The sequence below is a fragment of the Acanthopagrus latus genome, chromosome 12, assembly GCF_904848185.1.
Source record: "Acanthopagrus latus isolate v.2019 chromosome 12, fAcaLat1.1, whole genome shotgun sequence".
NCBI classification, from domain to species: domain Eukaryota; kingdom Metazoa; phylum Chordata; class Actinopteri; order Spariformes; family Sparidae; genus Acanthopagrus; species Acanthopagrus latus.
Genome location: NC_051050.1, coordinates 19938624 through 19956483, shown reverse-complemented (window position 1 = coordinate 19956483; position 17860 = coordinate 19938624). Strand labels below are relative to the sequence as shown.

The 17860-nt window shown below is 42.8% G+C and overlaps 1 protein-coding gene across 1 annotated transcript in view; it reads right to left on the bottom strand.

Annotated features, from left to right (window-relative positions):
• Window positions 1-17860, bottom strand: part of LOC119030493 (potassium/sodium hyperpolarization-activated cyclic nucleotide-gated channel 1) — an 87297-nt gene that overhangs the window by 10136 nt on the left and 59301 nt on the right. The window contains exons 5-7 of the mRNA XM_037118128.1: window positions 17281-17427; window positions 12000-12240; window positions 3096-3260 (exon numbers count right to left, since the gene is read on the bottom strand). Of these exons, the coding sequence (XP_036974023.1) occupies window positions 3096-3260; window positions 12000-12240; window positions 17281-17427 (553 nt within the window). The remainder of the gene's footprint in view (window positions 1-3095; window positions 3261-11999; window positions 12241-17280; window positions 17428-17860) is intronic.

Here is a 17860-nt window from a genome sequence, read left to right as displayed (position 1 = left end):
GAAGTATAAAGTAGCCGAAAATGGACCTTAACATTATAATTAAAGCAACATTATGTAACTGCTTTGCTTTAAAATAACAGCTTCAGAATCATGTGGATGATACAGTGTCTTGTAATAAAGTATCACTCATGTCTGCACTATGTAACTTCAGTGACAGAGTGGGGTCACAGCGTTACATAGCACGTTACATTGTTACGACGTGATGCAACATAACGTTGCTTTAAGTGAGTAAATGTACTCAGTTACTCTCCACAACTGGATGCGGTTAGTTACTGTAGTTGATTAAAATGTGCAGATACATCTGGTCATATGTTTTGATATGATCCAGGCACCATCGCGCCCCCCAAAAACCTGAATTATAGTTGCATCTGAGCGTAATTCTGAAGAGAGAAGGTTGTCTCAACAGCGACACACATCAGCGGTCTTCTTCCAAATCTAGAGGTCATTGCTTGTTGCTTGCTTACCTGACACTACAGTGTCTATCTCAATGAATTAATTAAAAATACTGATGTGCCCGTGCCAGGCAAAAAAATAAAAAATAATGCACAAATACAAAAAGCCACGACAAAACAAAAACAACAATAACAGACAAGTAGATACAGACTATAAGCTCAACCACTGATATGAGACAACATTGGCACACTGTCGTTATGCAAAACCAGCTACAGTTTTGTATTCAAGTGATATCGTTTTCTCATTACGTTGAAATGAAAACAAATCACCTAGTGTTATCAGTTGGTTGACAAGAAGGCAGATTTATTGACGAAGCCAGCGGCAACACACTGAGAGAGTTTGGCTAATTGATGATGATGCCGTTAAAGTTAATGATATGAACCGTAATTAATTCCAAAGGCGCTTTATCTTACAAATTTAATTTCTTCCCGCGCAGAAAAACAACTAGCTGTAGCTTTTTCTATAAAACAGCGTGACTGAGTCTGCATCAAACAATTAATTTTCACCTCGATAACAAATATTGATTTTCCTCCAGAGCATCCACCTGCATTTCATAAAGGCTTTTTACAAAAGAAAAGAAATACAGAGACTACACTTGATAAATTAGCTTCACCGTCTGCTGATTCAGGAACAAGCCTCGCACAGGTGGAAAACACTATTAACACGCTTTTCTAAAGTTTTTAGCTTATTCAGTGTATCATAAGAAATCCCCTCATGAGTAATCATGACTTAAATGGTTACAATGACCTTATTTTTATTTAAAAATCAGTTAAATTAACTTCAAGGAGACTTTATACACTGTCTTCATCTGTATTCTGCTGTGAAAACAGATCTTTCTCTGGGACTATAAAATCTAAAATCCAAATCTAAACTGGTACACAACAATCAGAATATTCACAGCACACCTACGTTAACACGAGATTCTGCAATACCGCCACGCTAATGGCGTCCGGCAGCAGAGCGATACTTCACGTCTATGAGACCGTACCTGCCTTTTATCAAGTACATGTATTTTTTTGTATCTTATCTTCTTATAAACATGGTCCGGGGTTAGACCCGACCTTAAAGTATCTATAGTGGGACCTGGAACAAATAATGGAACTCATTATACAAACACTGACATGTCCACATGAAATGTAACAAAGTGTGCCTAAATGTTTCTCTCTCCATGAAATGTGCCAAATTTCTTATTATTCTAGGGCTGGGCGATATATATATATATTACTACTAACTCAATTTATTACAGTCTCCTCAAAAGCAGTTTGAGACTCGAGACCGAGTGACAAAATGTAAATATCACAATGTTTTTGACAAATGACAGAAATTGCAACAACACAGTAAGGATAACTACTGCTACTTTCACATTTAACATATTATGTTTAACCTATCAACACAATGATATTTTTAATGAATCTCAATCAATAATAAAGATATAATGACTAAGTGGGTAAAGGCAAGTATTAGCACAAGTAGAACAGTCTGATTAGTCCAGAATATCACATCACTTTACTGTAATCCAGCTTTAAAACCAAGAAAAGAAAAAACTTACGCCACATCATGATATCCGAAATCAAAGCCTAGAATCATATCATGAAGATATCATGTTGACATATCGCCCAGCCCTGTCTTCTTACTCATATATCCATTTAAAAATATACATATAACTAATGCAGCAAAACATAAGCAAAAAGACAAAAGACATACGTTTCTACTCATGTCTGTTAAAAAAAAAAAAAAAGATCCAACACTTAACGCAATAATAATATAATCATATGAAGTTGTACATGTTTAATTAACAATGTGCCAGTTCCAATCAAAGAATGAGAGCAGACTGCTAGCGGAGGAGTGGGAGACTGTGCAACATGAGGGTCAATGCAACCAATTATTGCCCTGTTTGCGTTACATACATGTGCCCCTTTTTTCAAACAAATCCATGTGTGTCTGAATCGTTATCACTTCTTCTTCTACTGCATCTATAATGCCAAGGCCAAGTTCTTCTGCAAGTCTCTGAGACTTGAAGTAAGGAAGCATTGTCGATGGGGCTATAGCTGAAACTGATGGATGTGGGGACGTTAGTGCCTGAAACAAACTCCCTGATGTCACCTGGCCCCGCTCTCTGTTTTTTTTTTACAGAGTCTGGTTGATTGTTTTTTTTTTTGGAGAACTCTTGATATGGGGTGGGGTGCTGCTCATACCCAGGAGTGCAGATGAGTGGAAAAGAGGGCCAGACACACATGCATGTGAGGTTAGCTTCCATCCACTCGCTGGCATCCAGTGGGGGGGTCAACACCAAACCAACGAGGGGGCGAACTGACTCCCTCCCGGACAGCGACATGCACTGCCTTCCAGTTAATCCAACCACAAAACTCTACTTTGGTTCTTTAGAAGGATTAATGCTGGTTACAACAAATTCTCCTTAATGTTATTTAAGACAAAGAGACGGGAAGTTAAAAGGAAAAAAAAAAACAAGAAAAAGAAAAAACGATAGCATACAGGTCATGCAGCACAAGATGGCAGACACAATGCTTTAATGAAGAAAGAAGGCAAACAAATACTGATAAAGACAAGACAACAAGGCACGATGACAGGCAAGAGGTTCGACCAATCAGACAGGGCAAGGGTTAGTTGTAGGCACGCCTTACCGATGCGGTCCAGTCGGTCGATGGCGACGGTTTCGAAGGCGCGTCGCATCATGGGGTACTCTTCCAGCACCTCATTGAAATGGTCGACAGAGAGGGAGAAGAGTCGACAGTAGGTGTCCGCTCGCACGCTGGCGGTTCGTCTGCCCTTGGTGAGCAGACAGATCTCTGTGTGACAGGGGAGACACGGGGAAAACAAGAAAGTGAGGGAACAGTAGCCGGCGTGGAGACTGCAGAGGGACATTAAGGAACTCATCCTGGTAATTACAATACCAATTACCATATTGATGAAGCCGGAGTACAAAAAAGGTACGGCGGCAGAAGCTAATGCGAGTGTAAATAAAATGAGGAGGCCCATCAGCGGCGCTGTCACTCGCGTTGTGCCGAGATAATTCATCGTGCAGCAGCGAGCTAATGGTCCCGTAATAATACGATACAGGAGTGAGCCTCGCCGCGGGCATCGCTGCATCAATGCATCACTTCTCAGGTGTAATGTAAAACTGAGCGGGAGTATGGTTACATAGCATTCCTGCATTGCGCTCAGTCGCCGTGGCTCTCTTACATGAAGGGGACACGGCGCTTTGTGCTGAGGACAGAAGGAGCCGTCACATCAGATTGTGACGAGGCGTGCATCTCCTTCCTCTCCTATAAAACACTACACACACTTTAGATTACTGAGGTTATACAAATGACGAATTGTCCAACAGGATACCTGCCTGTGATTAACACATGTATGAATGATCTCTATGATTAAAAACCGTACAACAGTTGTCATACTGTAGTTACAGCTTTCATTCTGGTCATCAGTAGAAGAAGAAATGTATTTTTTCACAGCACATCTAAAAAAACACAAGTTGACCAAAGTGCTTCACAAACAAAGGCAAAACAACACCAAAAAAGTACATTTTTAAGTTAACCACTGCATTCAGAATGACCTCTAAGCTTCTAATACTCAACTGTTTTGCTTTAACGTTTCATTCAAAATCGAATGCCACTATTTGCACAGTGTAATGGCTTTAAAACATGCCTGTAGATTTGTTCCTTTTAAAGTCTTGCTCTTACGATGCTACTCTGACTGCCATCGGGCTGAATTTGAAGGTCAAACTACATACAAAGGATATGCGTCTGCCACTGCGCAACATCAACAGGAAAAGACTGATATTAAATGGAAACCCACATTGTAAAAGTAGAAGAACCTCACTGATGGAGGAGGCAAAGGGGGCGAAGAGGGAGAGTGATGGAGACTGAGATAAGTAGTAGTAGAGGTAAAAAATAGGAGAAATTTGAGCTTATATGTACCGTAAAGAACCTCAAAGTTTGAATAAACGTGCTTTTCAACATCATTATCAATATACCACACACAGAACTGGGTCCAGTGCTCTGTTAAGGTTGTGGATCATAAATCTACGGTCACATCTCGTCACATCGCTGAGCAGAAATCCAACTGAAGAAGAAGGTTTGGCTCTCGTATCGAAATGCCAAAATGAGTCAGTGGGGAGGCTCGAGAGGAAAAGAAAAAAAAGAGAACCAACCCAAATTCGTGGACCCGGCTCTGACCCGCCATGCGAAGATCAATTCAGCCCACTTAATTACGAGCATGTGCAAAATATGTCAGAACATTTTTCTCCGCGTAGGAGGCTTATTATCGCTAATACTCATTAGCGCTAAAATCTTTTTGAACGGCAATTACATGATTGCAAACAGACCTCATGGTGAGAGGAAAAAGGTCACGCTTCTGATTCAGCCCTCAAATTTTAATGACCAAAAGACTCTGTTTCACTTCTGATGTCAATATCAACCGACCAAAAATCACACTCTCTGTCATGCAGTTAAACCGGTTGATTTTTTATTATTTTTTTTTTATGCATCACTTGTTCAGGAAACTAAATCTCAGATGGAATATTTGCAAATATTTGTGCTTCCACATCTGAGCATCTTGTTTCCAGCAGTAAATAAATGTGCTGCTGTAGACGTTCACAGCGTCTGACCTCCTCTGTGTTTTTGTGCATCTGTGACACGAGGCTGAAGGTGCACAGTCTCTCTATCCGCCCTCTATTCTGTCTTGTCTTTATCCTCCCATACCCGTCTTCTCTAAGTATAAACTTTCCGTGTTTTTTCGGCTCAGTCCCGCTCAGCTGCCAACACCGCTCGACCTCCGCCCACGTTTGCACTTTCGCCCAGCCCCGACACGACTTCCATCTTCATTAAATCGTTAAATGTTAACTCGTCGGGGTGTGAGCTCGCCCCGGCCGTGCCGTGAGCTGTCATGAAAATAGAGCAGAGCGCAGCGAGAGTGAGCAAGGTGTGAGAGCAACATGCTCAAGCTGTGGGTGTGAATAAGGTGTTAGAGCTGTTATAATGGAGAAGCTCCCTATAAGTGGTACCTCTGTTAACACACGGGAGATATGCAGAAAGGGAGACGGAGAAAATCTGTATTGTGATTTCAGAAACAGAAGCGGATACAAAGAAAGGATAGAAACAAAGTCTGTTGTTATTCTAATCACTGGAGCTGACGGTGATAAACCTGCGGCATGATTGTGCGATCACTGCCTGCCAGGGCACGAAATCTGGACAGATTCCATACACAGCTTTTGAAAACTAGTTAAAATGAACGCGTCCCTCAAGCACCACAGGCTTGTAATTACCGCTTTGTCATTAAAGTTGATATTGGGAACTGTTCCCTAATACAGATGCAGCCAGTGCGATTAAATTCTGAGCGAGAACGTCGTGCCAAGGTGAGCTACTGTGCGGCATCTGCTGTTCCACCAACTGTGCCTTCAGTTTTTGGACCCAGCACAAAGATTTGAAACGTGGACTTTTCATTGGGTCTGTGTAACATGAGGGTAAGTTGACTTTTACAGATGACAGTGAGCTGGATGAAGTTTGAAAGCCACCACACAGACAGGCCAATCAACAGCTTGAGTCCTATATATACTTTTCGCTATTCTTCTGTTACTTCCTGTTTTATTTTGAAACTGTGTCCTCATGTGTCACGTGTTGCTTTTCAGTTCCTCCCTCCGTGTGATTTCCCTCCCTCCAGTGTTTTTCCGTTCCTTTTCCCCTCACCTGTCCTCTCCCCGCCTCACTCCACCTGCACCTCACCCCCTCATTACTGTGTCTATATTTAGTCTCTGTGCTCCCTCTTGTCTTTGTCAGATCTTTCCGTTTCCTCCTGTGGTTCCCTCCCGTGTTCCCCCGTGTTTCAGCACAGCATCCTCCAGTAATCTCTAGCGTTCCTCTGTCTGACCTCATGGTATCCTCTGTTATTTTGTTCCTCGTGTTTTCATTGATTTGTACTTTGCTTTTGGTTGCACATTACTGAAGCTCTTGTGTTGCTGCTTTGTGTTTTTAGTCCACCTGGACGCTTGGTTTTGTCGGATTTCAGCTTTTGTTCATCGAAGCTTGCCTTTAGTTCCTGAATCCAGTCTGCCTCCCGTTCGGTCCTCACATTCTCTCAAAAACCGTGACACTGGAGCCACCAGGCGGTTAGCTTAGCAGGGCATAAAAACTTTAAGTAGTGGGAAGTCTTGCTGTGTATGTAGGCAAAAAAAACCCACTTATAAACAAGTTAAATATGTAACATCATGACTTGTTACATTTAGTGACTGGACAGAGCCAAGCCAGCTGTTTCCACCTTGCTACCAACCATATTGCTAAGCTACAATACCCGTCTTCCAGCTCTAGCTTCGTATATGAGAGTAGTTTAAATTTATTATTTCCAAAACATTATTTGAATAGTAAACGTAGGCCCAGAATGTATGGAAAACTTGTAGTAGGACATGCAGGAGGTTTCATTTTACTTATTATTTCGCGAAAGGCAATCGAATCTACCTGTACACTGTAAAACCTTTAAAATTAACGAAAACCATTACCTCTAAAATTACTGAGCAAAGCAACCTCATCCTTTTTCATAGTTAAAACTCTTTATACATCTGAAATTTAAGTCTACCATACTTTACTTGGTAATTCTGCACTTACCGGTTTCCTTACTTTTTGTGTTACTTTACAGTGCTAGAGTTGCCACTACAGCCACACGGATGGCACCTCTTGCCAGCTTCCCGCCTGTGAATGTTACCTTAAATACTGTGAATCAAACCGCATGCCTCTGTGCTAGTGGTCGACAGTTTCCCCCAGGTTCCTGCTGTTTTAAGAGCCGCGCACGCCCTGCTTATTCTCAGAAGCATTATTTAAAATGCTTTGATTGCCTTGTCAGGTAGCCACACCGCCACATGACTGAATTTCTACCAGCGAGTACATTTATGGCACAAGCAACAGTGGGACTTTTTCTATTTATTGCTTTCCTCTGTTGGAATAGCACTCTCAAACTGTGTTAATTCATTCTGTCGGGCTACTCTGAACTCCAGTTGTGAGCGATTGTTTAAGAGCATGAAAGCATCACGCTGACAGAGAGCTCACAGCCAGATGGAAGGTCTGTATTTTTAGCTGTTTTAACACTATATACATACATCATACATTATCATGTTCAGCTAATCACCTGCTTTGTTTCAACGTGCAAATTTCCAAGTGTAACTGCCAAGACTGGGGCAGAATGTGGTGGTCCACGGAGGATATTCAATGAAAACAGAGAGAGAAACCAACTCTTACTAATGAATTAGGTGTTCAAGGCATTTAAACTGCCAATAGACATGTTTTTTTTTTTTTTTGCTTAAACTTATTATATAAAGTAAATGATTGATTGCACTATGTAACTATGTAATGTTTGTTCAATATAAACCTTGCTGTCACTGTGCATTTTTGATGGCCACAGGGTACAAAATCTCCTGGGAAAATGAAAGCTGACTGGCGAGCCATTCAGGCTGGCAGCATCGGATTTTATAACTCCACTGTAGACCAAATGAAGGTGTAAACTCTCCTGTTTTTGTCCATGTTACAGATACTACCCTGAGGAAAACACAGGGGGCAATCTGTTTGTGTTTGTGACAACAATAATACCACATGGAAATGCTCGGGGGGAGTTGAATGGTAAATGGACTTGCATTTCTTTAGTGCTTTTTCCAGTCCACTGACCTCTCAAAGCGCTTTACAATACTCGCCACATTCACCCGTTCATGCACACATTCGTACACTGATGAGAGAGGCTGCCATGCAAGGTGGCGACCTGCTCATCAGGAGCAATTTGGGGCTCAGCGTCTTGCTCAAAGACACTTTGACTTGCAGCAGGAGGACCTTCCCATTACAGGAGAAGTTGTTTGTTTTGCTGCCATTTTGTTTTTTTCCCCCTTTCATTCAGCATATCAAAGGATCTCGTGAGTGTAAAATATCTTGAAGGCTTAAAAAGGTCAAGGTCCGCACCTACAGACGCTCCTCTGTCCCGCAGAAAACACTCCTCCTGAAACGCCTCGTCAGCAGTCCCGCTTTTACTTCCGTGACTTTGTGACATCACAATGCCTCAACATGTCACACATTTGCATAATTTATGAGTGGCAGCTACATTTGGCAAGTAAGAATTGATTTAGCACAGCTGCTCTGTTGTTGTTATTAGAGGTGCTGGGTCAGGCATGTGTGAGCTGACCAATCAGAGGAGACTGGGTATTTTGGGGGGGAGCTTAAAGAGACAGGAGCTAAAACAGCAAGAGGTTGAAGACAGTATGAGAAAACTGTTTTTTTGAACATTAAATCATTTAAACCTATTCTAGTAGTGACCCACAATGAAGTTATGAACCTCAAAATGACCACATCTCTCCTTTAAGCACAATATTTGTGCATTTCCTTTGCCCTTCTCTGTCCCCGGCAGGTAGCAATGGATTGATATTTTAACATCACCACTGTCACTGAACAACAGTTGTGTTTCTCATGTCTACTCTCAGGTGTGTTTGTGTCTCTACGTCACTGCCCTGCCAACACTTCCCATGATAGGGTTTGACGAGTGTCTGTTTCCTCGCCACAAAAGCATCAAAGGTGACCCCGGGAGCATCGCCGATAATTTGCCATCACTTCATGTGTCACGTACTCTCATGGCAACCGGCTCCCCCACTCCACCTCCCCTTCGCTTCCTCCTCCTCCTCTTCTTTCTCCTCCTCCTCCTCCTCCCATGGCTGAGACTGAGGAGGGAGGGAGTCCCACATGACTAAGACATTCAAGCCCAGTAGGGATTTTCATCCTCTGTCTGTCATTGTCCTAGCATTACACTCTATTAGTCCCTCAGCCTCACAGTGACTTCACCACAGAGCTGCATGGTACCAATATGTAATCCCATTCACGGAGGCCCAGGAGTGATTACTATGATACCTTTTTAGCATGCAGGTGTGGCATTGACCATGGTTGGAGGTGCTTTGTGACCTACTGTCCTCATAGATGTCCTGCTCATTACTATGCTAATGGTTTCCCGTGGCCAGGCTCGGATTTTGTTACCCGCACTCTCTCACCTCTGTTTCGGTCTCAGGCCGCCTCACTGATTTCTCATTCCGGCCACGGTTTGGCCTGGTTGTAAGGGGAGTGTGAATCATCGGAGGAAGGGAGGAAGAGTGAGGTGGCGGGCACAGCCAGCTGCTCCCGCCTCATCCACTAATGCCATACAAACGGGTAAAAATACCAGCTGGGCAGAAGGCAACAGCAGGTGGCCGGCACCGAGAGAACACAGCGAAATGAGCAGTGCACCGTTTTTTTTATTTGGACGGATATAACGCATATCTACTTAATTAAAATGATTTAATGAGAGGACATCTTCTGTCCTCCATGTTCTCTGTACATGTTTAACATGATATTTCACCGTAAACCACTAATTGCACTCGTGAACTCCTTCATATTGCGCTAAATCAATCCGGACAGAGCAGTAAACAAAACAACAACAAAACATATTGAGTTGATATGTTCTGGTACAGAATAACCTTCAAAATGTTTTAGATAAAGCTTGAAAAAAAAAAGCTTAAAAAGATAATCCAAAAATCCCTGAAAAGCACTCACTGTCTAGCTGCCTCAACACATTTCCTGGATTTACAAATTCGGTCTCCGGAGGTCAGTTTTCAGGGGAGCAGTTTGTTGTGAGGAGGCAGAATAACACTTCATCACGTGCAGGAAGACAAACAATGAGCCCCCCTTTTTTTTGTCTACTGCACGGTTCAATCATCCTCCACTCGAGAGATGAAGCGATTACTCAATGGATCGGTCTGTAACCTCAGTGATAACCGATAATTTGCTGGTATTGATTTTCAAGCTACATTGCAAAACATTCACTCTCTTCTCCATTTTTGGTCTCTACCAACTCCTGAGGGAAACGTCTGTCTCTTTAGCTACTAAATGCTCCAAACCGCTCACCAGCTAGTATCTAATTATGTCCATCTGCTGTTTGGAGTTGAACACGTAGTGTACAGTTAGCTTTTAGAGAAAACAGCTCCCTGTAATGGGGGATAACAACACTATGAGCGCAACGAGAGTGAAAGTTAACAGTGAAGTTGCAGGTAAACGGCTGAAACTCACTATAAAGCCTGGTAAAGTTGAGGGGAACAGTTGATTTATCATCAAGTGACAGCTTTTGCAGTTATTTGATACATTTTTCTCACAAAATATTGATCATTTTTACCATATTCTAATCAATAGTTTGATTCACTGGATAGACTTGAAGTTGACCTGAGCACCCAAATTTACATGATGCAAAATGAGAGTGGCCACCAGTGTTCAGGCTACTTAGGATGACCATTCACGCTCTCTAGCTGCAAACAGCAGCCAATTCAACTCTTTCAGTTTCTTTTCTTCATGTCTGAAACAGTTTGATATTGCACTCACACTCAGAGCCATTACGATCCATTTGTCAGAGCCTCATTGAGCTGAGGGTTTCATCCTGACACGCCAGCTTCGTTTCTCAAGCAAGATGTACTTCTAATGTGCCACAATTATTCCACAGCAGAATATCTCTTGAGCTGTGCAGCGTTGGAGGATTAATTGTCTGAATGCTGCACGGCAACTGCCACATGTCTCACTATAAAACATGTCCACTCGATGCAGAATTTAAAATGCACTTTTGAGACACTGAGAGGCATGACAGCAATCCTGTGGTTTGAACAAGGAGGGAAAAAAGATGATTACTTCCTTTTCTTTCTTTTTCTTTTTTTTTTTTTGAGTCGCTGCCTTCCTCGGCTCGCCTGTGAGACATGAACAGCATGCAGCCGACACACCAAAGAGAAGGTATTCTTAGACTCCCTCCATAGTGGGGATGAACTCATGAGATAAAATATGCAAGAACCTCTGAAATAGAAAAAAAACTTTGCTTTGCCTTCGCATTGACAAAAACCTGCCGGCAGACGTTGTCGTGTCTCGGTAAACAACGTGCAACGAAATAACATCTGACTTTTAAAAAATTAATAATATCCGTGATGTTTTGGAGAGGGGAGCAGGACTCGTGTCGAGAGACAGAGAGTTGGAAGACGGAGCAGAGAACAGAACGAGGGAACAGCTTTTGATTTCACACAGAAGGAACGACTGGCTGCTCTCGTCAGTGCCAAGTGTGTGCAGCGGGAACGTATGGAGGGGGAGAAGAGTTCATGCGTGTATGTGTGTGTCTATATGTGTGTGTGTCTGTATGTGTGCGTGTGTGTGTGTGTGAGGAGGATGGGGGGAGGAAGCTCTGTGTGTCCTAAGGGATGCCTGATCCACGCCTTGGCCTACTCCAAGAGCCAGATGAGAGGTTACGTAACTGCAGGAACTGACTAACGTCCAACACTGGTTAATGAGAATCTACATCCACAATAACTTAACTTCAAACGGCATCAAACGCACGACCGCAGGCGAGACACGTCTCAGTATATAAGTGTACGAACACGCCGCGGGAATGCATGTTGGCTGGGAGTTTGTGGTGTTCCCGCGTGCCAGTGCCGACGTATATAATTCATGTAAACATCTATTATAGAAAAAAAAAGGAAATAAAACAAAACATGTGACTGCAGGATGTACCTCCAAAGTAAGATCCGTCGGTCAGCTTCATCTCCTTGTTGAACTTGGTGATGACGCTCGCGACGCCATGCTGGATGAAGTACATCTTTTTCCCCACGGTGCCCTCCCGGATGATGTAGTCGTTGGGCTGGAAGACCTCAAACTTCAACTTGCTCAGCATCCCCGTCACGAAGTTGGGGTCTGCGTTGGCGAACAGAGGCATGGTGGCCACGAGCTTGCGGCAGTTGAAGTTGACGATTTCCTGGTGGAGAATTACAAAAAAAAAAAAGAGAGAGTTCTGTGAGGTTTGGTCAAACAGGTGAGATTGTTTCATAAATAAATCAGTTATTTCCACCTACGGCTTGAAATGTGAGAGTCAGTGACGCACTCTGACACGAAACACCGCCACAAATCCTTCATTTTCTGTCTGTTTCATCTGCAGGCACAAATGAATTGGACGCGTATTGCCGCTTTATCCCTAATACTTCTAAAGCACTTCCCTCCACTCCTGAGAAGAAACTTTTTGGCACACGCGGCAGATCCTGATGAGTTTGCCCTCCGGTGCCGGCTGCAGGCCATCTCTCTGGTCTCATCCTGTCCCCTCAGACCCAGCAGGAGATTAGGAGCTTGTTGTCTGTTTACCCATACATCTCTGTTGCTGTGCAGATGGAAAGCCGGGGCACTTGGCATCTGCGGCTGTGTGTTGTTGACCCCCCGTGAGGGATAACTCTTCTCCAGTGACAACAGGACATTAACAGAGAGATAACCAATCTCTGGGACGCTCGCTCGCCCGCCCGACGAGGACAACGACGCACAGAGATGTTAGCTCAGCCTCAGATGCCGGTGTCAGCTAATGCCACGGGGCGCTGACCTCAATCACGCACCAGAACTAATGAATTAGAGAGTAAGCAATTTTCATGCCCAGCCAGGAGTCCTCTTGGGGAAACAATCTTTGGCTATGCCTATTTAAAGATTTGTCATATGGCGGAGAATAAAAGGCAGCAAGACAGAGGAGAGGGAAGGTGGGGTTAGGAGGAAGGGACAAGGAAACAGTCTGCTGGTTGAGATATAATGCGACTCATTAATGACAAACAGCATATGTTTGATGTTTGCAGGGTCGAGTCAGATACATGTTGAAACGTCTGCAGTTGCTTAATACTACAGTGACAATTTCTCTGATTTTTTTTTATTATGCAATTAAATCTGGCATCTTATACTTAAAATGAATGCAGACACAAACATTTGAGTTATTCTATTTTGTCTTTAAACATCTCAAAACTATTTTAATGCAATTACAATACATTTTGCATATTCAGCATTTACAGGTGCACTGTCGGATGCTGTTTCTTTGCCATAAGATTTTTTTTGCAGAGATCTTTGCACTTGTAGAGCAAGAGAAGCACTCGCCATCGTTAAAATGAATGAATGTCCCACCTTTGGCTGCATCTGAAGTTCTGGTTTATTTAGATAATCTCTCTCAAGAGAATTCTGACACAGTTATTTCTCAACATAAATGTCTAAATGTCATAATTTCCGAGTAAATAAAAAAACTAAAATCCCTCTGTAACTATATCAATCTTTATTTTGGATGCTACCCCATGCACACTCACAAATAAAACATCTGTGTGTCATCACACTTATTGAATAGATTTTTATTACATTTTTGAAGCAACCTGAATTTATGTTATGTCTAAAAAAAAAAAGAAAAAAATGTTTATAGTCTAGTTTCAACAAGTCAGCCATCAGTCTTAAATCTCTGAGACCCCCATGAAAAGAAAATGGTCCATTTTAGGAAGTCTATATTTAAAAGAAATAAATTTAAGCCTATCAATGAAACAAAGTTTGATCATCAAGACATTGCCATATTTTAAAGACATAATCAAACATGCAATCGAGTCATCCTTGACAATGTCTCTGTTATCTAATTTAGCTTTTTCAAATGTTATCTGGACTAATTGTAGTTACTTATTTCCTGTAATCTCATTATGTAATCCCTATTACATGTCATCAGCTACTATCTGACCCTTGAGTTCCATCCATCCATCCACCCATCACAACGAGCCAGTGTCACCTTTTCATTATGTTTTTCTTGTGTTGTTGTTATGCAGACTTTAAAGGTCGGACATTTTTAAGGAAGGTTATCTGATGGTAAATTCCCCCGGTTGGTGCATTGACGGAAACGTGAAATCGGAGACAGCAAACCTTTTTAATGCGATGCAGCTCACCTTTTCACGGTTTTCCATGTTTGCTTGCGCGTCTTGTTGACCGGATTTTCCGATACCAGAGCTTATCAATTAAATGCTTTTTGGCGGCTAACAATCCATTACGGGGTGTCGGGAGTGTCCTTGAAAGCAACACCAAGGAGAGACTTTAAAGTGGTGTCTGCCCACAGCTGTAGCGTGGCAACAAACAGTTCAATGTGATGGATTACCCGCCCCGAACAAGTTCAAATCCACAGCAAGGTGCTTTTCATAGTGTACCACACGAAAATGGACCAGAGGAGGCTTCTTTACGGACACAGGAATGGACTAAAATAATCAAGAATCTCACTGATATTAAGCCTCACACCTCATTTTAAATTAATTCTACCATCTTCCAAAGCTGCACACCAGGATAATTAACTGAGGGCTCTGCTCCAAGCAGCATTACCTTTCACCCTCTCATCCCAACGCCAAACCCTAAAAGCTGTTTTTATCCACCGAAGCAGAGTCGTGTGAATCCCAGGTTGGTTTAATTGCTCGAGCCAAACAGCAGCCTGATTCTGGCTCACCTAGATGCACTCACGCAAGACTTGTGATAAAAAAGATGTGCCAGAATCAACTGAAGCACACTTGGACTGATTTTCATGGCCATGCTTCGGCCCGGAGTGATTCTGAGTGCTGCTCAGTGGAGCTGATTCTGATCCCAAGATGACCCGTGAGTCCGCGCTCCTAAAAAAGCGCGTGCTGGAACACAACGTGGCGACACTCAGCCACAATCAGCCCCGACTCGGCTGCCTCAGGCTGCTAAATGGCCTGAGATTATAGGATACAGATCAGGGACGCAGATTAAAAAAAAACAAAAAAAACTCCATTGCTCTTGTCCTTTATCTCGCAAAACAAAACTTATGGCCACTTTATTACAGAGGCCACAGTAAGCTGTAACGTCTCACAATAGAGAAGGTGCCATCAGTCGCGCCACTCTGACGAATTGATATATCTCTAATTGAGAAGGCTGTAATTTATTGCTCTTTGTAAAGTGTGCAGCTGCTTTTAGTCTAATTTGATCCAAATAGGAGCTGGCAAAGGCGAGCTCATTTGGAGAGGTGGCAGCGGCGCTTCACGAAGGTTGGCATCAGTCATTCAGCTGTTTTAAAGTACCATCTACCAGCAGAAGAGATGGGCGTTGAAATGGAAAAATAAATCACCTGAAAACCTGCAAACAAAAACAATCGGAGGGCTAAAAGATAATTGGAGAAAGGGCTTTCCAGCACAGTACTGTATGGATGCAGGATTAAAGGGCCCTATATTTACATGTTTTGGTGTGTCAACATGGCAAATGTGACACGGCTGCGATGGCAATGTAATCCTTTGTGGCAACTATGACTCTAGAATAAGAGAATGAGATCCTTTTTGTGACTGGAAACACAAGCGTCGCTCAGGGAGACGTCTCGCTCTGAAATCTCATGAGAGAGACGAGCTGCTGCAGGATGATGATGACGGCGGAAAAAACGTGAGACAGAGCTGGAGAGGAAAGGTTTGGAGTTTGTTTAGAGGAACTTATTTTCCAAAGTCACGCTGGCTGTCTAACTGGTTTTGACAATCTAGAGGAGTTAACAACTTTTCAGTGACAAATAGGGTCTGACTCTTTAACAAGACGTCTACTTCTGCAGGAATTGTTTCAGACACTTCAGTGGATGTAACTTTGACAGTTGTAGATGCTCCAAAGGATTATTGCAGCTACTGCAAACGCATCATCGTTGCCAGCTGAGACTACGAGACAGATTCCAAAACATTTGGTAAGCATGAATCTTCAACACATTACAACATGTAAATATGAAGCCCAACCTGAAGTTGTTTGGTTGGTTGTACTAATGCGGTTCTTGTTTTCATAGCTGCCGGAACCAGAAGCACAACAGCGGATAAATTAATCTGAACTCTGACTGAAATGATTGTATTGTGACTACAATGTGATTTCTGTTTATCAAAATCTCTGGAAATTAAATTTCATACAGGAAATGATGCTGCCTGATTAGAAAGTAATGAAACACTAACGCTGTCCTTTGCCTAAAAGCTACTTTTCTAATTCAATCTGATTTTTCCTCCTTCTGTGAGACAGGAAGAGACAGTTGAAATACCCCATAATACCTCACGAGCATTTATTCAGGGAAGTGGCAGCGTAAGCTAGTTTACGTGTCCCGCTTTACTCCAGCACAACTGGGTATGTTTTCCCCCTGTCGCTCCCGTGGGGCAAAGCTGTCTCTATGCAGATTTTAACTTTGCTTGCTCTGCACAGTGAATTTAAGCCTGCAGGATCTTTCGGTGTAGTAAGTCATACCTTTAATTCCCCCCCCCCCCGCGCACCTCCCCGTGAGTGTCTGGGATCGTGCAGCGAGTCGTGCCCCCCCCCTCGCCTCAGCATTCCACTCCGCAAGGTGACTTAATGGGGCTACGTGAGAGATGGTCACGATTCCTACACTCACATTGCTTTTTTTATTCCTCTCCTCTCCCATCCACCGGTGCATAATTACCCGTGTAATCTGCTGACACGAGGAGGTCAGCCAAGAACTTAAAAAGCTGGTCACCGACTCCACTATAAACTTCATTACACCTCCTCCTCATTACCTCTCTCCGTAGAGTACCACACCGTGCGGTCTGTCACTGTGCTTCAGTCCTCTTATTGTAAATAAAGGTGCGGCTGTTTATCGCAGGTAATGTTTCTGCACGGGAATGTTTTTGTATCCTGACGGGAGCTCAGCCTGGGTTCACCCCCGGCGGCTGAGGAGAATCCGTTTCGCTGTCTTTCTCCTCGACCTTGTAAGAGACGATGACAGGTGTTGGTATTTCAGTTTTAAGGGTGCCAAATGAAGATCCGCTCTTCATCGTGAGGGAATAAACTCATTCATGCTCCTGGACTAGAACCACCGCATGACAGTGCACCCGTCAAGAACTCCTTTTAGATTTTAGGTGTGTGTATTTTTTTTTTTTACCTGTTTCTGAAAATAAACCTTCAAACGAAAAACTCTCCAAAAGAGGGTTTATAAATGTTGGTAAGTAAAAAGAGCTTCTGATGGAGCCGTCGCTTTGAGTTCCAGCCGTCTCACCTCTTTGAGCGGATCGTTGAGCTCGCTCAGGATGTTGTCCTCGTCGAAGATTTTGCCCTGGTAGCGATGTTCGTAGTAGTCGTGGATTTTTTGCCGCATGTCTGCTGGCAGCTTGTGGAAGGACATGTACTGCTCCACTTGCTTATACTGGAGAGGGAAAGAAAGCAGATATGAGGTCAAACTGACTGTAGCACAGATTTGCATGTGAAACACCAAATATTCGAATGGAACGCTTTCATCCAAGAAGTACTAAATCAAGTTAGTTTGATTTGTATAAAAAGGCGGAATATTTTGCCCATAGATTATTCTTTTGCAATTTCAACGTAAACGTTTCCTCCAGTGGACACTACGCATCATCGAAAGTCATCCAACTGTAAAATCATTTTAGTCTCAGAGAACCAGACAGGTTCACCTTTTTTCTGGACTTGAAGGGACCAAACTGGATCAATGTTTTTTTTTTTTGTTTTATTTTTAAAGCAGTCCACTGGTCCAGCATTGGAATGTGTAACAAATTATGAAAATTGATAAAGCAGAACCGGAGATATCGGCTTTTGATTCCACCTATTCTTCTTCCTTTTTT